Here is an 18,594-nt window from a genome sequence, read left to right on the forward strand (position 1 = left end):
GCACCACTGAAACTCACCGCCCCCAATGACAGCTACCATCTCCAAAGTCTAGACTCAGACCAGCACCCACACCCTGCACCGCTGAGACTCACCGCCCCCAATGACGGCTACCATCTCCAAAGTCTAGAGTCGGACCAGTACCCACACCCTGCACCACTGAGACTCACTGCCCCCAATGCCGGCTACCATCTCCAAAGCATAGTCCCTGCCAGGCAAGTCTAACACGCAGCTCACCACGTGCTCCAAGCCCCCTAGGAAGCAGGCACAGGAACCCACTAACTCAGAATCTCAAATGTTCTGAGATCTGAGGAGGTATGTAGGGGGGTCTGGATTTCAGAGCATTTCAGACTGAACTTTCAGATTAGGGATGTTTGACCACTAAACTGTGCAAATATCTCACATCAAAAGAACTCCAAACTCTAATATACTTCTGCTCCCAAATGTTCTTGATAAAGGATACTCAACCTGCATTATTAACAACCCACGTTACAGACAAGGCCTTCCTGTGTGAAAATGCAGACTTCACGCCGCTTGAATACAGCAAGTATAAACATTTAAGCTATGCATATATAATACATCTATATATACATTTACATATTTACATATATGTACATATATAATATATAAAATAACCCTTGATCTTAGCCAAAAGGCCGAGAAGTGATAAAACAACAGAGAAGATTTTTTTTTACCTTGGCAGATGCCAGCTTTCACTGAAAACAGTCTTTCAGGTTCTCATCACAGGCTTGGTGGCACTTTTCTTAAAGTAACAGCAGGTATTGCTAATAGAAATGTTTTCTTTAATCCAAAACTGGAGGAAAGAGACGGCAGGAAGTAATTCCTGTTGCATTTTCAGGGACTATCAGATAAATGGATGTGGTGTTTATGTGCTCGAGCTGCCCTGATTTCGAGATATGCATTTGCCTAGTAGCTGATGCTTACTCTTTTTGAATTGACATATGAAATATTTCCAGAGCAGACAACCTCACTGCTGCAATGTCTCAAGGCAGCAGTCAAAAGAGACCTGCGCAAATACAGCAAAATGCAGCCCCAGCGACTTGGGAGGCTGTGACACAGAGCCCCACAAGCCCCTACTTCAGCAACATCGTGAGGCCACACAATAATCTCAGAAAAAGAAAGCTTAGCATTTATAGCTTTATAAAAAAGTTAAAGCCTTGTTCATTCCAAATGTAATCCATAGAATTTCTTGCTGTAAAAACTTTCAGTACATATATAGTTGCATTCTCTTAATGAATAGAATGATTTGTTCTAATGGTGTGTGTAAATAGGATCTCAAGTCCGCATCTTGTACAGCAATTAACCACTAAGAATATATGCAGTGTGTTATTTGTTGAATCTGTACTTCCGATTTGATTTGAAACTGTCTCATTGCTATCTGTTTATCAATAAAATTTTGAAAAAAATAAAAATAAAAAAATAAAAAACTTTCAGTACATTTGTATAAATCCTATTTGTGTATATATATATATATATTTGGTTTTATTAATGTTTTATAACCAAATATATACATATATATATATTTGGTTTTATTAATGTTTTATAACCATTTTAAAAGGTGCACAATTTAGGCTCAACTTAGTGGTACACATCTGTAATCCCAGCACTCGAGAGGCTGAGGCAAGAGAACACCCGAGTTTGAAGCCGCTCTAGATTACATATGCAAGTTCAAGGCCAGCATGTACTACACAGCAAGACTTGGGAGGGAGGGTTGCACAATTCAATGCTTTATATTCCACAGGAAATGTAATGAACATATGCCACATCTGAAAATACTTTTTAAAAATACAGATGTGAGGGAATTACCTACTAAATAAGAATAAAGACAAGGACAAGGAGTCTGAATTTTTTGAGCTTACTCTGTGACTGCCTGTAATTCATTTAATTAATCTACCTAATAAATGAACATATACTTTATGTGCTTAATCTGCCACTGTCAAATACTGAATTGTTTCCAAATGTTTGCTATTCTACAATTACAAATTTCCATAAAGGTACCTCTCTCCACATAAATGCAATGATCTTCTGGGGCTAATAAAATGGTTTGCTTTTTTAAAATACTGTAGTCAGGAAGAAACTACGGAGTCAGCGCAGCTCTGCCAGTGCAGCCCACCACAATCCGGGAATTGTAGAGAAAACTGGGGACATTCAGAGCTGCCCTAGATATTCAAAAAGGGTCAATATAAAGTTAGATCCCTCACAGAAACTCAAAAACCAACATCTGCCTTTTGCTATAGCTCTATGACCACAAAGTCCCCCTCGAGTGTATAACCCCAAACTGCGCCCTACATCTTCTGCTGTGTGGTGCTGTTGTAAAGTCTACATCTGGCAAGGTTGTCATTCAGTGCTTTGCATGGGGTTTGATTCCCAGCATGAGAAAGAGAAAGAGAGAGAGAGAGAGAGAGAGGTTTCCATTTGATATTATAGGGCTGGGCAGATAGCTCAGCGGTCTAAGCGCCTGCCTGGCAAGCTCAAGGAGCCGGGTTCAATCCCTGGCACTGCATGCCATACCAGCCCTAGAACTGTGGGCTCACCATGCAGCTACAGAAACCGTGCATGGTCGTGCACACCTGTAATCCCAGCTGAAACAAAAGGATCACTATGAGTTTGAGCTGCATAGTGAGACCCTGTACCAAATACATAAAAAAAAAAAAAATCAAAAAGCCCATATTTGGTAGCTAACATGGTATCAGCCCCCAACAGCACTTCCTCAAGCTCAGTCTTGTAGATCCCTAATTACTCACAGGCATCTTGCACAGCAACATTTTGGACCACCTGCTAAGTCTTCATACTGCTACCAGGTCATCGATATAAAAAAGGGAACGCATTCAAACTCACGGAATTTCAGAGCTGGCATTCTTAGGCTTAAGATCAAAAGGTTAGCAGGAAAGGAAGCTTAAGCCAATGTTTCTCCAACTAGCATTGCAGGGCACACTTCCAGGGTTCACTGAGAAATGTTCCTCCCTTTAACAGGTGTTTATATGGTACTTAAAGTTGAGAACCACTGACTTATGAATGCAGGAACCATACTGCTTTTCTCTCCCACCCACGTCCCCAGCTCAGCCATAGCACTCAGCAGAAACTAAGCGGCACATTTCTGCGCTCGGGCACTGGCTCTGAGCTGGGCCTTCCTGTCAGTTGAACATCCCCGAAACGAAAAGAATCACTTCTTTGCCTTCTAACTAACAGAAACTGATATTCTGAGCCTTCAGGATGCTGAGACCAACAAGCCCGACCTCACTCTCTTTACAGACAGCAAAGGGGCAGGACCCAGTGTTGTAGACAGCTGAATGAGACAGAAATATTACAGGCAGTCAGACAGGGCCAGGCCCTCAAGGAGACAAGATAGAAGACAAGGTGACTTTGCAACTTGGAAGAGACAGACACTCCCATAGGGGCCACACCTCAAGACAAAAGAGGAAACACAGCTATATACTTCCCTAGGGATGGGCATCAGGGATTGATATTCTAAATAGGTATCAATCACCTTGAAAGAGCCCAAATGAGTCACTAGCCCAACCCCAACAGGAAGAGACCCTGTCCCCAGTAGTCATGCCCCCTTGCTACACGACTGGCTTCCCAATTTGGTACTGAATGTAACCTATTTTACCTGAGCAATAGTGTTTGTCATCTCATTGGTTGACCATAGTTTTGTCCCACCTCATGCCCACCTAAGTGAGTTCCCAAGTCTTCTCCACCACCTTAGACCGCCTCACCACATAGTTTTACTAGATAAAGCTCCCCGGAAGAAAGAGCTTCCCAGGGAACTCCCGCTTGGGGGCCCCCCCTCCTGTCCCTCTCTGGGACAGGAGCTTTCTTTCCCCCAATAAATATATCCTGCTCATGACCTCCATTTGTTCCTAAAATTCATTCTGAGGTTTTAGATCGTCCCAGGTACCTTTTGGGTTGTGAGATCAGTTTTCTCTCCCAGTGTCACTTGGAGGTTCTCTGTATTACCAGGATAAGAATGCCCTAAGGTCCCGGAACCGGTGAGTAGCAGAAACAAAACTACACCTTTTGCCAGCTAGCTTCCCTTCCTTGCCAGACCCCAAGAGCGGCCTCGGCCCACCCTAAGAACTGCGATGCGCGCACCCCCAGGCCCCACCCCCAACGCCGCCCGTCCCATCTCCGCCCTGCCCGCCCCCACCCCCGCGGGCACCTTTCCCCGTCGGCTCGCCTCGCTACCCGCAAGGTCTTTCCCAGGACACTGTTTCGCATTCCCTAGCCCCAGCCCTCCTGCTCGGCCTGCAGAGAGGCCAGCTAGCCGGCCGGGTTGGCGCGCGCAAATTATCACGCAGCTTGGGGGGTGGGTGGGGGAGGGGCTCGCAAGTCCATCCAGTCTGGGGGATTTAACAAGAACCTGACTTAAAAACTAAAGAGTTGAAGGGGTCGGGCAGATAGCTCAGTAGAATAATCGCTTGCCTGGCAAGCGCCAAGGCCTGAGTTCAATTCCTGGTACCGGAAAAAAAAAACAAAACTAGAAAGTTGAGTGTGTAGCTCCGTGGCAGTTTGTTAGCTTAACAAACACGAAGCTTTCAGTTCCAGCCCGAGCACCGAAGGAGAAAGGAAAAGAAAAAAAAAAAAAACTGGCCGGTGCAATTTCACCCGCGCTTCCAGCGCCTCCGCGCAGTCGGCCCCAAGGCGCATGCGCCACTCTACGTCGGCGCGCGTTGATGGCGTCACGCGCTACGCCGTCTCCGGGTTCCGAAAGCGTTCTAGTTCGCTGCAGGAAAAGGACCAGCGGGTCTGGACTATGCCTGTTTCCGCTTGGGGTTGAGGAACTTTTGTAGCGGAAAGCTTTTTTTTTTTTTTTTTTTTTTCTGTGATACTGCAGATTGGGCCCCAGGCCTCGCGGAGCTACATCCCAGCCCTTTTTACTTATTTTTATGTTCGAGATAGGGTCCCGCTACATGGGCATCGCCCAGGCAGGGCATGAATTGTGATCCTCCCGGATCGCACCGTGAACTGGGTAACAGGCGTGCGCCTTCCCGGCAGGCTTCTAAACAAAACTTTGGACGAGGGAGACGCCTTGTGGCGGAGAGCAGCCAAGCAAAGTGAAGCTAGGCCGACGGCTACGCGTGGGGAGACATCATTGGAGCGCGCCGGAAGCGGGCCCGCGATGAAGAAGAGTAAGGGAGGGCGCGAGGTTGGGGGCGGGGGTACCGAGGGTTGCCTTGATGCTGGTGGGGAAAGTGAGTCAGGGCTGCCTGTCGCTGCAGTCCTGACGGAGCTGTACGAGAATTGTTACATCTTAAACAGATCCAGAGTGCGGGTCCGCTGACCCGTCGCTGAGCTGGGAGTTGGTGGCAGGGGACTAGACGGGCTTTCCGGGGGACTGCGCAGATGGTACAGGTGGTGCCAGAGGATGCGGATCCAAGTGGCCCCTGTCTCCCTGGATAACCTCGGTCAAGGCCCTGCGCTCTCAGCCACCTAGTTTTCCACCCTTTGCCTCTTACAAACTTACAGGGGTTGCTGGGGGAATGATGTGGATCAGAGAAGAGAAGTGCCAAGGTAGGGAATCGTGTATCAGGGCCAAGGGAGTGTGGACACTATACAAACTGGGTGGGTCCGGAGTTTGGTTTCTACCTGTGCCACTCCCTACCCAATAAGATGAAGTGTCTGAGCCTATGTCAGTTTCACTTTCTTATGTATATAAACTAGGGATACCTACTGCAAAGGATTTTTTTAGAAAGTGTAATGAGAAAAATATATTTAGCTTTCAATCAACTGCCTGATAAGAAATAAATGTTCAGTAACTGTTATATGTGTCCTGTTGCAGAAGTACTTCCAAGTGTGATGTTAGGCATCTATGACAGAGGAAGCAAAATTATTCCTAAGGTTCCAGGCCCTGCAAACTTTAATTTGGTTCTTGAACCAAGCCTTTGTCCCATTCTTATTCCATTTATATCCATGTCACATTTTCAGTGCCACTTTACTTCTTTAGACAGATTAAGTAAAAAGTGGGAGTGTGGGTGTCTTTGGTGCTGACTACCACATTGATCATAGTATATACATTTAGAGTCTGGAGAAGGCTTTTTTTTTTTTTTTTTTTTTTTTTTTTTTTTTCTTCAGTTTTAGGACACCATCAATTATATAATGTGTTCCAATTACAATGGATACTAACATGTGAAAAATCTTTGGTTGTTTTTTCTGTAGTACTGGTAGGTAATCCCCAGGCCTTGGGAATGAGCTACATCCCTAGCTCTTTTGTTGTTTTGAAATGAGGTCTCACAAAGTCACTAAGTTCCTCAGGCTGGGCTCTAACTTAGTATGATCTTTTCACCTCAACTTCAGAGTACTGGGACTATAAGCAGATACCACCTTACAGATTTTCAACCTGTTTAAGGTTAGCTTTTACAGTCAGTAAAATTATTTCTGTTTTATCTTAGACAGTTGTGTCACCTTTTGTTTTCTACCTTTTTTATATGAGATACTGCATTAGACTTAGTTTAATTGCTCAAGCTTCTAATTTACAATGTTTTAAACCAGAGCAACTTTAAATATGATCTATTTACCAGCAACAGCATCTAAGAATTTGTTAGAAACACAGATCTGGGCATAGGAATCAAAGATCTGTGGTTTAATAAGATCTCTTTAAACATGAAAATTGGAGAAGCTCTTTTTTTTTTTTTTTTTTTTTTCCTGCCTCAGGTTTATTTATACAAAGAGCACAGGAGGACACCAGCCCCCCACAGATGGTACCACAGGGGTCACACCAGTCATTCTGTTTTTATATCAGCAAATAAGAGGCTTTTACTGTGGAGCCTTCACAGGAGCCTGGGCACCTTTGGGAGCCTGGGTTGGAGCCTGGGCCTTTGACCAGCAAGGCCTGCAACCCTTGGCAGTGAGGGCACAGATACGTTTCCCAAGCTTGAGGTGGGCAATATAGGCAAGTTAAGCGAGCCTGTGCTTTGCTCCCTGTGGAATGATACTGGGCTTGACCTCCTTGGGCTTGACAAGGGCCTTGATAGCCTCAGCTTGATCCCATTTCTGTGCCATTTTGGGGACTGGTTGTACATGGTGTGGTTCTTGAAGTTGGCCATAACTGTACTATAAACTGCGGCTGCCAGAGCAGCATTCTTTTTAAGCCACATTTAGAACTGCTAGCATAGACATGGCCAGAGTGTAGCTAGATAGGAGGCCTTCCAAAGAACGGAATGTGTAGCTCCGTGGTAGAACATGTGTTTGGCATGCCTGAGGCACTGGGTTTGATCCCTAGCACCACCAGCAAAAAAAAAAGCCCTCAAGAAAGCATTGAAGGGCCTGCCAGATAGCTCAGTGGATTAAAGCACCTGCTTAAGCAAATACAGGGACCAAGGCACTGCCAGCCCTGCCCCCGGGGAATGATGAGACAATGATTGAGACTAGGTGTGGTAGCTCACCTGTAATCCCAGGGCTTGGGAGGCTGAAAACAGGAGAATTACTACAAGTCCAGTGTGTGTAGTGAGACCCTGTAGACCTGTCCTAAATACATTTTTTAAAAAAAGCATTGAGGCTTTGCTTTTTCATACCAGCCCCATCTTCTATCTCTGTGTAAACATACTTATTCATATAGTTAGAAAGTCCTTGTGCCTTATAACCATACTCAACAGGAACTGATCATTTCTTTTCTTTCTTTTAATCCCCCAGGCGTGATCTACCATACCTTTTCTCAGAAGGAAGCAAAAGAGTACGATGTTCAGGTACAGCGCTTAGCAGGAAGTCAGAGGTGCTGGCAGAGACAGCTTAGTGGCATCTAAGCCTACAGTACCGGTTTATCTGTCCTTTATCTTGTCATACTCCTCATTTTTCCAGTAAATGTCTTGGGCTCCATCAAGGTCTGTGTTGTACTGATATTCCCAGGTGAAGCCTACTAACCTGTGGCCCCACGGTCAGGCTCGATAAATATGGACTCCTTGATTTTGTGTCCTCTCCCACTATGTAGGGAGGCCAGGCCAGGCCCGCCAGAAGCCTGCCCTTGTTAGCGCCATCATCTGACCTTACCCCTGTGTCCCCTTCACTCCTGAAAAAGGCGCGCAGATCACACTTCTTAAGTGGAGCTTAGATCGTGTGCTGTCACTTGGCCGAAGCTCCACGGGGGCTCTTACTGTTCGGTTTGGAAATCAAGATACCTTTATTTTGCTTCTCTGTGACCGAGACCCCTTAGCTATTTAAGAGAGTTAAATAATTGGCCTCGTACAGTAATGAAGATGGACTTATCTTTGGTTAGCATCTCGTGATCCCACAGTGACGCCTGCCGGGAGCTCCCTTGAAGACTGCGCGCATCGTTCCCTTGCTTTTCTGCCGTGCAGGAGATCTTCACTATTGGTGGTCGTGGTTGCTTTTCTCTGCTTGCTGAGACAAAATACCTGACGCCCAGAATTAAGGAAGGAAAAGTTTATTTAGCTCACAGTTGGTGGAGGTTTCAGTCCACACTCAGCTGGCTCCAAGCAGGGTGACACATGGCAGGGGGCAACAGCTCATGGTGGCAGAAAGCAACAAGAGCCAAAAGGGCAGAGCAGGTGAGATGCCCCAGGGCGGGTGCAGCACTCACACCCACAATCCCAGCATGGGACCATGGATCAATCAGAAACTCTAGAAGCCCAGCCCATGACAGCGTGGGCGTTGGGGGACATCTAGGCACAAACCAGAACAGACACGTTAACTTCAGGCTGTTGTTTGCAGTCTTACGGGTGCACAGAGGGCTCAGCCAAAAAGTGGCACATGAGAGGGCAGAGGCCGCCACTGCCAAATGGGAAGTAGATTGTTGAAACTCCAGCTTGACAAGGATACTTGGGTTTTTTTAAGACACACAGATAGCATCATTATTATGCCCAGAAGTCTTCTCTCAGAGCCTATGTTTATCCCAGTAACTTGGCACTGCTGTACCAGGTTGAAGAGAGTGGTGAAGGGCCTGAGATACATTTGATTCTTTACTCCAAGCAGAAGCAGACCTGTCGGAGAAAGGCCACACTATCCACAGCACTGGGAACCCAAGTAAAAGGGATTATGGTAGAGACTTTGTCGGAATCCCAGGCTGGGCCCAACCTGGCCACCTGGCTTACTGTTTTTCCTGGCATTAGGATCCTTTCCCTCTCAATCATAGTTTGATTCTACTCTGAGTTTGCCATCTTGGGGGCCATTATTAGTTAAATGTCTGTGCTATACATTCTCAGGCTTTCTTGTCTGCCACAGATGAGGGAAGTCTTCTAAACATAAGGCTTTCCATCCTCAGCAGAACAAGGCAGGAAGTCACTGTTGTGGCCACTGTGAGACGTGGGTGTGACATTCACATCACATCTCGGAGACTGGATAACAGGCACTCAGCAGATGAGAGATTGTGTGGGCTCCATGGGTAGGCAGGTGGATCAGTGATGACGGACTCCCAGAGTAGCAGGGGGGAACACCTGGGGTCCTCTGGCCCAGACCAGAGCGATCAACACCGCATCACCCTGTTACTCTGCAGCAGCTGGGAGCCCAGCGGGCGGAGGCCTTCGTGAGCGCCTTCCTGAGGCGGAGCGTACCCCACATGAGCCAGCAGGCCTGTGAGAACCAGTTGCAGCGCAAGGCCGTTATTCTGGAGTACTTCACTCGCCAGAAGCGGAAGGAAAAGAGGAAAAAATCCAAAGGCCTCTCCGCCAGGGAGAGGAGGGACCTGCAGCTCTTTGACATTAAACCAGAGCAACAGAAGTAAGTTCTGCCTTTCTGTGCCTTCTTGCCCACAGCCCCTTAACTCTTCCTGATCAGATGTAGGCTTGGGAGCGCAGTGACTTACAGAGAGCCTCTCCGTCCTTTGCCACAAGAGGGCAGCCTTTAGCAATTCATCTTGTGTGTGGGTTTGCTTTCTGTAGCAAGGCATGATGAGACTAAGGATTCTTATTACTTGGCGTCTGTCCTAGCCTTAACTAATAAGGGACCATGCCATAAGTGAGTCTGTTGCCCATGGCAACAAGCTGTTTGTCTTTTAGTTTTCTCAGCCTAGAAAAAGGAACTGATGTGTATGTATCTGTAGCTTTTAATATCACTAGACAGAATCACCCACTGGGGTTTTATTGCCAAGGAAAGATGCTGCCTACACATGTCGGAAGTTTCTAAAAGGAATGCATCACTGTGGTGGGAGGACATTTTCCTCCTGCTGACTGACACTCCTCCCTCCTTGGCCACAGCCTGAGTTTGTATGTATTGGGACTGTTTGTAGGCTTCTCCAGGAAATCAGTAGGCAGATAGCCTCCCACACTCTAGAAGACAAAATGTGTCACTTTGATGGTGACGCCTCTCACAGAAGCATTGCTGTGGACACACAGAGCAGCTCTTGTTTGTTCAGGGTGTCTCTCGGGAGGTCTTTTGGGGCTTTAGCTTGGGTTCTTGTTTCTCTGTTCTTGGACTTTGTGTAAATGCATTCCCCATAAGGGACCAAAGCTGGTGATAACTGCCCCAAAGGAAAACCTTTCTGGTGCTGTCACCTGCTCCCTGTCATTGTTCTCTTCACATTCTGCTTGCTTACCTTCCAGACAGACCTGTTACCTTCATAAAGACCCATATGCCAGCCAGCAGATCCTGTAGACTGAGAACTTAAGTTCAGTTTCATGTAACACAAAACCTCACCGTGTCAGTGGTTTAAATTCATTTCTTGCTCATAAACAAAAGCCCACATGAACGGCAGCCTGAGTCAGTGAGGAAGGCAGGCCCACAGACATCAGGGATCCGGGCAGCATATCACCACCATAAGCTATTCTTCAAGCCCTCAGCTCCAGCTTCCACATCTGGCCAGCAGGAAGAAACACAGGGCAGTGAAGGGCCACTCCTTCTTACTAGGAGAAGTATAACTTCCGGAAGGATCTGCTATTGAAGAAACGGAGGTTCCAGTGGTGAAGGTACTAGATTTTAGTCAGGTTATCAGCAGTGGAAGTAGAATTTATACGCACTCCCTTGTGTTCCCAGCTCATCATTCGTGGCACTGAGACAAGCTCTTGTACTCTTGGGACACCGCAGTGCCAAGCCAACGCTGCCTGACTTCTCACCTGTTTTGGGCTTTATTACAGATACAGTCTTTTTCTCCCTCTTCATGAACTCTGGAAACAGTACATCCGGGACCTGTGCAATGGCCTCAAGCCAGACACGTGAGTTGTGTTTCTGAAGCTTGCCCGTTGAGATAGATCTCAAGTCTTAGGATCACTGTAAATGTTCCCCCAGGAACCAGCCATCTGCACTGCCAGGCTGCAGAACTTTGTAGACCTGTTTGTTTCGTTCAGAACTCTGCCATGATATAAATCAGGGCTTCTGTTTACCTCACAGGCAGCCGCAGATGATTCAGGCAAAGCTGTTAAAGGCGGATCTTCATGGTGCTATTATTTCAGGTAATTTGCCTAAGAGCACTATCACTCAGTGGCAGCATAGCGCTTGTGTTGCAATATTAGACGTAATGTCCTTTGCTGTGTAGGTTTCTTTTGTTAAAAAAAAAAAAAAAGTGACAAAGTTTATTTGTAAAAGTGAAGATTGAGGGGGAAAACTGTCCCTGCAGAGCAAGCTTTGGCAGAATAGAAAAGGAAAAAGTAAGATAAAAGTACACCCTGGAGGACACAGGGTAGGCTGTCATGAGGAAAGCCATGATGCCAAGCTCTTCATGGCATCTGTGTCTTTTTATGTTGTCCATATCTTGACAAAACTCAAAAGAACTTGTACATAGGGATCCCGAGAGGCAGTGCTGAGATCCTGCACCTCAAGCTGAAGTCAGGTCCAAGCCTCCCTATTGAAAGCCTGCTCAAGCTCTCATGAGAAGTCCACATGCAGGGCTTTGGAAACTGCTCTGCACATGTGTGCCCAGGATCTTGTAATTAACAGGTCAGGCCTACTTTCCCAAGGCAGGTTTGCCATGTGCTCATCTCTTGTCCTATTTCCCCCTGAGAGACATCTACTCCCCTAATTCTGTATGGGCTACTGAAGGAGTGGAGATCTCTGTTTTTATAGTGTCTTCAAGCTGGAAAAGGCCATAGATCCCACCTACGGGGATTATGTGCTGTCCACCTACCTTGGGATGCTGTGGCTTCCCATGCACATTTCTTAAGGTCTGTCCGGAACATCAGTACTGTGGATCAAAGATGGTTCCAGCATCTTGGCCCATTCTACTCTTTAATGGACACACTCTCAGGTCTTCGTGAGCCTTCTACGCACACTCTGCTGGCACTTGCCCATGGTGGGACTCCGGAGCATAATCTCTGTCCTCTGTTCCCCTGGCTTCCAGTGTCAGCTGTGACTTACAGCTCTCAAGTTAACATATCTTGCACTGACCCACCTCCTGACCACGCATATGACCACTTGAAAGTCCTGTAGGCATCTCAGACTTTGCATATATCTAAAACAGAGCTCTTGGTCTCCCCTCAAACCAGCTTCTCACCCAGCTGTTCTCATCTCTACTTTGTCCAGGCCAAAAATCTGAGTATTTCTTCCTTCGTAATCCCTACCTCTAGTCTCTTAGCACCTCCCAGTACCCAAATCTAAAGCATTGGCCTCTTCCCTGGATCTCTTCAGAAGACACCTGACTCTTTCCTACCTGATGCATTTTCTCCAACCTGAACCAGACAAACAGAATGAAGGTTTTATGGCAGAAGTCAGATCGCATCCCTTCCCTCCTTTAAGTTTTCTGGCAGTTTTCCACCCATTAGAATAGAATTGTGCCTAAGATCTAAGGCCTCTTCAGCTTCCTTGGGCAGCAGTAGTCCAGCCACCTAGGCCACCCTTTTGCTTCTCACGCACCAGGCTTCACCCTGCCTCAGACCCTCTGCATTTGCACCTTTCCGGTACCCAGAGTTCTCCTATTCATACAGTGACTTGATATCCAGTTCTCTTCGCAAATATCACCTCCTTAGGGTTTGTTGTCATGATAGGTGACCTCTTAATCCTTCTTACTCTACCCTTATTTTCTTCAGAACACTCATCCGTGTTAGAAAATGGGGTTGTCCATGGTTTGCCACAGAGTAACCCTGTCCTGTTAGAACACAGCTCCATGAGAGTAGGCCCCAAGGCCGTCTTCATGCAGTACTGTGCCCTAGCACCTTCTTAGGACAGTGCTAGTAGGTGGTAGGTGCTCAGGGAATGTCTGCTGACTGCAGCAAGGCCAGGGCTTGTGACATGAAGGGCTTGCTGCCTGTGACTGGCTTGTGTCACGTTCCTGACTGCTGGGTACTCTGCAGCCCGATTCCCATTCTAGCCAGAACTCAGGAGGCCCCAGGTAACTTTGCTGGACAGATGTTCAGTCAGACCTGTAGGTGGCACACGGTTTCTTCAGAGCAGCCAGTCTGTGGGTCTTGGAGGTGCATAACAACTGTTTAACCTCTTGTGTCGAGACCACTGCCTAAAACCCCAGTGGGCACAGGACATCCAGAGCACAGCTGTGAGAGCAGCCCAGATACTGCAAGGCCCCATGGCTTGGTCACCACCCAGCTGTGGAGGGATTGCTCTTCCTCTGCTAGCTCAGAAGGTGGGGTCAGTGTCCCCAGCCCCTAAGACCGCCTGTCTGTGGCTCTCCCAAGGCCAAGCGGCCTGAGTCTTCAGTTGCCCTTCTCTTTCGCAGTGACAAAGTCCAAATGCCCCTCATACGTGGGTGTAACAGGAATCCTTCTACAGGAGACAAAGCATGTTTTCAAAATTATCACCAAAGAAGATCGCCTGAAAGGTGAGTAGCCATGTTGTCTGGGAGGCACCATGGGCCGGCCTCCCCAGCTGCTGCTTTATTTCTTTCCTTGAGGCTCCAAGAGTCCAGAGTCAAGATAGATTGCAAATACTCCCTGTTTGGTTTTGTACTGTGGTTTTTGTTTTTAAGATTAAGGTCTTGCTATGCATTCCAGGCTAGCCTTGAACTCACTACTTAGCTCTGGTTGCACTCAAACTTTGAGCAGTCCTCATCCCTCAGCCTCCAGAGTGCTAGGACTGCAGGCATGCATCACCATGCCCAGCTTTCAAATAACTATCTATGATCCAAACCTGCTGAGACCAGTCCTGGCCCCTTGGCTCTCCCAGAAGGCATTTGGGAACAGCTGAAAGCCCCAGCCAGAACAGTCAGAAAGGGAGAATTGCTCGCCCAGGCCCCAGGGTCTCTTTGGGCCCCAGGATTGGGCTTTCCACTTGCCAAAGCTTGCTGCCTCCAAAAGGAGTATAACTGAACAGAACAGAGAAGAAAGTAGTACCTGACCCCAGAGATGTGAGAACTGCCTTCTGAGCTGATGTCTTGGGTTCCATCCCAGCTTGTGTTGCTCCGTCAGACACTTTGGGTCATCTGGGATTTCTGTATCCCATCTTGCCCACAAACCCAGAGGCTTCTAACAAAGCTGGAGGGTTTAGAACACCATCACCCTCCTGGGGTGATGAAGCTTGGGATTGAACATAGGGTCCCATGCGTGGTACGTGTTCTACAACTGAAATGCACCCTAGTCCCCGTTCTTTAATTTTGGAGCTTGATTTGTCTGGCAGCTTCCTTTCATTTTCCTTGTATTCTGCTCACATCATAAACCTCAGAAAGTGGTATGAAAGTTCCCCACAGAGCAGAAGGCCAAGAGCCAGCTCAGAGTTGTGTGGGAAGACCTGTTTCTTTGGTAGGTCTAGGAGCAGCTGTGCTGGGAGTTTACTTCATAGCTTTTGCCCCAGAAAATGAGGTGTTACATTATATTTAGAATGTGAGGGGCCCTGCCCCTTAGCTCAGTTCTTTAAGTGGCTGCTTCAACAAAGCAGTCAGGCTCAGGTTGCTGTGGTTCGATCCCCACAATTCAAGCCAGCCAAACCTGCCCTGAAGGCATTTGGAGCAAAAAAAAAAGAATGTGAATCAGTTGGGCTTCTGGCAAAATAACCACATGTAATTTTGTGCACCTTGTAGGTTCCCCATTTCCTGATAGCTTGTTTTTTGTTTGTTTGTTTTTGGCAGAACCAGGGATTAAACTCAGACCCTTTCACTTGCCAGGCAAGCACTTATTCTGCTGAGCCATCTGCCCTGGCCCCAGCTTGTTTTTTAATATGTAAATATTTTATTAATAATATTCTACATAGAAGGGCGGGCCAAATAGCTTAGAGGATTAAAATGCGTGCTTAGGCCGATGCAGCAGCCGGGCATGCTGTGCCAGCCCCACCCCCAGGGCACACTGAGACAGCAGTTAAGGCTGGACATGGTGGTGTGCGCCTATAATCCCAGCTCTTGGGAGGCTGAACATAGGCAGATCACCCCCATTCAGATCTACATAGTAAGACCCTGTACTAACTGCAAAATATATGTGTATTACATAGAAATGACTGACTGCCTAGTTTTTTTTCCTCATTGTTTTCTCCACCATTTTTTTCCAGTTATCCCCAAGCTAAATTGTGTGTTTGCTGTAGAAATCGATGACTTTATTTCCTACATTTATGGGAGCAAATTCCAGCTTCGGTCAAGTGAGAGATCTGCCAAGAAGTTCAAAGGAAAAGGAACGATTGACCTGTGATTTCTGTGCCACCTAAGACAGTTGTTTATTGCACTTGAAAATTGGAAACACCCTAAGTACCCACGCTTCGGTGGCAAGATTCTAGGTACAGACATGTCCAGCCAGTGGAAGTCAAAGCCAAGGACGTGGAATGACACAGGAAGACGTGACCTTCATTTTTATAGTGCCCCTGTGGAGAGACAAGGCTGGCAGACTGCACACCAGGATTAAGTCTGGTTGACTTGAAGAGCAGGACTGGTAGGGTATTTTTTCTTCATACTTTTCTAACTTTTCCGAATGTTCTATGATAAATCAGTCATTTGTGCACTACTAAAATGCACACGTAGACTACAAATACGTGAACTGTTCCTGCAGTCCAGCTAAGTTGAAAAGAGTGTCTATGACACACTTTCAAGCGTGCCTGCCACCAAGCTGAGCTAAGTGAAGTTCACTTTGCAGTTTCAAAACAATTCAGCGGAAGTGAATGATGAAATTGCTACGTGACTTAGGGTTCATTCAGTTGAGGACTTAGACTTGAGGTGGACCACCGAGGCCAAACACCAGGCCTGCATGTGCTTAGTGGTTGTCGACCTAGTACAGGTAGACTGACCTGCGCAGCATTCTCCCTCCTGTCAGCTCCAGAGCTGTGGCCACTGTGTCTCTGTCCATGGTCTGACCCGCTCAGAATGCAGACTTCTCAAACGTGGCACATTTTGATACCTTAGATCTGTTTTGATTTTTTTTTTTTTTTAATTTGTGTATTTGGTACAGAGTCTTACTACACAGCTTGGATTCATAGTGATCCCCCATCTCAGCCTCCCAGCACTGGGATTACAGGTGCGCACCACCACACCCCGTTTCAGCGCTGGCTTAGTGGGCCTAGGACAGGGCTGGCATGATATACAGTACCAGGAATTGAACTGGGGTCCTTGTGCTTGCCAGGGAGGCGCTTAGACCACTGAGCCTTATCCTTGGCCCCCTTAGGTTCTTACTGCTGAGAAACCTGGCTTTTCAGCCCCACTCTAGCGTATCTGTAAGGCCACCTGATGAGGTCCGTCTACGCACTGTCAGGGCATACAGGCTGAAGCTGGGGCGAGACTGGAGTGGGAGATAGGCCTTCCAGGGCTGTGCCGGAAGCCGCGTAGGTCAGAAGCACAGCCAGAAGGATCAGTCACCCCTTCCCTTAAAGAGCGAGTGTATGTTGACCAACGAGGTGTCCTCCAAGTGACAGATCTGGCTTTCTCAGCATCTCCCTGTCAGGCTCCACACTGGCATGGCCTAGCTGCCACCGCACCTCCCAAAGGCGCAGAGTACACCTGAGTCCCACTCGGACGAGCCCAGCAGCCTGGCCCTCTCCCCTTCCCTCCCGTTCCCCACCCCCAGCCCTGCTCACTGCTGGAGAAGGAGCCAGGATTTGGACCCTGTGGTCTGGCTCCCATGCTCGGCTTTTCACTCCAGAGTGACTTCAGGGATGAGAAAGAGCCTGCTAAAGTGTATAACATACTTCCATTGTCACCTGGTCTAAGAAAATCTGTCTTCAGTGTAAAGTGCCCTCAGTTCCGAGCATCTGAAGTGCCGCCTTTGTGGCAGCATAGGTGCTATAACTTCCTGAGCATCCCGCTCGTACCCACCCTCCGCAGTGTAAAAGGCGTCAAATGTTGTGTAAATACACAGTTGCTCTCCAGAAAAGTTGTTGGTACCGCTTGCCATGTGAAATCTGTTTTTCATTTGGCGCAGACTCAAGTTTCTGTGTGAGTGGCTGTGTGATTTGTAGGTTTCTCTCCCCTTCCCAGAGGAGGCCTGGTGAGAACGCTCAACTACAGCAGGCTGCCGCCGCGCAGGCCCATTTTTCTCCACACCAACCTCCCAGGCAGAGGAAGGAAAAAGAATGCCAGGCCAGCAGGGCTGCAGTCCTGATGTTGCTATGCTAACTGCCACTTGAGCAGGGCACAGCACAGGAGTGGCTAAGTCCTCGCAGGCTGGGGGCTGGGCTCATCATGGACAGTAGTGTGGTCCTAGTTGGCCAGATCTGACTTCTCTCAGCAGTATTCTGTTGTAGCTGAAGCCTTGTTCATACAGACCCACCTGCAACGTAGCTGAATCAGCTTTGTGTGAACCGTGCACCAGAGACACCTCTGCTCCAAAGTGCCACAGAGAGGAGGAGTGATTAGTGCCTCAGGATGAGACACAAGGCTGCGGGCCGGGAGTTGTCGCCCAGGGCCCACTGGATTCCAGCAGGCAGGGGCGCCTTTCCAGTTGCTGGGGCTAACTGGAGCAAGTAGCTGCAGCCCCGAACTCCCAGGGTATAGGCCAGAGCGCCTGGAGGGGAAAGAGGGCAGCGCGCCCGAGCCGTGGCCCGGGTCTGCTCGAGCCTCCAGGAGTAGATGCTAGACTGGGGCTTAGGCAAGTCTCAGTAGTTCTGGAGACTGGAAGTCTAAGGTGATGGGGCTGTCCAAGTTGGATACTCCGGAGGACTCTTCTGGCGTCTGGCATCTCTCGATCATCATTGTCTATCCTCTTTGCATGGACTGAGATGCTTTTGTCCCTTTTTATAAGGACCCTGATGCAATCATGTTAGGACCAGGCCCTGTGACCCCCTTGAACCTTGATTATCTCCTTAAATCTCTACCTCCAAGTACAGTTCAGTTCCACTGGAGGTTAGGATCAGTATATGAATTGGCAGATTAGAGGGGTTATGTACACAAGTCTATCCATGATGGCCATGAAGTTTCCCCAACCAGGATGCTGGTTGTACTTCCCAGGAAGATTCCACTACACCCTGGCCCTGGCCCTCAAACACTCTTGCACTTCAGAGCCCAACAGGTGGAGTGCATGGACCACTAGCCAGTTCAGCCAGCCAGTGCCTAGCTCCCATTTCCACTGGACTCTGTGACTTGCTCCTGTAGGAACTTAAAGCCAAGATTGTTAGTTCCTTTTTATTTTTGCAAACAGCTGGGCTCCGTCTTCCCCTCCCTCCTATTGGGTCCACTAGGCAGTGTGACTGGGGCAGGAGACATATATGCAAGTGGGCAGGGCTTCTTGGGAGGAGGTGGTGCAGGACCTAGGCAGCTGGCATGTGAAGAGCATAGTCAGGGCAGGGCAGGAGTTCTGAGGGAGGACCCGGGAAATCAGGAAGGTTTGGGAGGGTCTGTGC

At 47.9% G+C, this 18,594-nt stretch overlaps 1 protein-coding gene across 2 annotated transcripts; it reads left to right on the forward strand.

Moving 5' to 3' along the window:
• Positions 1-4,714: 4,714 nt before the first annotated feature.
• Positions 4,715-16,184, forward strand: Pop4 (POP4 homolog, ribonuclease P/MRP subunit). 2 transcript variants are annotated; one of them, XM_023721656.1, is made up of 7 exons: positions 4,715-5,147; positions 7,648-7,700; positions 9,467-9,687; positions 11,040-11,117; positions 11,293-11,354; positions 13,568-13,669; positions 15,325-16,184. In XM_023721656.1, exons 1-7 carry the CDS (start codon positions 5,138-5,140, stop codon positions 15,459-15,461), a joined length of 663 nt encoding a protein of 220 aa, XP_023577424.1. In that variant the 5' UTR covers positions 4,715-5,137; the 3' UTR covers positions 15,462-16,184. The 2 variants fall into 2 exon arrangements, with proteins under 2 accessions (XP_023577424.1, XP_023577423.1); XM_023721655.1 differs by having other exon boundaries at positions 9,464-9,687; positions 15,325-16,183.
• Positions 16,185-18,594: the final 2,410 nt, after the last annotated feature.

This window comes from Octodon degus, unplaced genomic scaffold, assembly GCF_000260255.1.
Source record: "Octodon degus isolate 3935 unplaced genomic scaffold, OctDeg1.0 scaffold00083, whole genome shotgun sequence".
Lineage (NCBI taxonomy): Eukaryota > Metazoa > Chordata > Mammalia > Rodentia > Octodontidae > Octodon > Octodon degus.

Coding starts and splice junctions, on each gene's coding strand:
- Pop4 (XM_023721655.1), top strand. Junction 7,701..9,463: donor CAAAAGAGTACGATGTTCAG/GTACAGCGCTTA, acceptor GTTACTCTGCAG/CAGCTGGGAGCCCAGCGGGC. Junction 13,670..15,324: donor CAAAGAAGATCGCCTGAAAG/GTGAGTAGCCAT, acceptor ATTTTTTTCCAG/TTATCCCCAAGCTAAATTGT.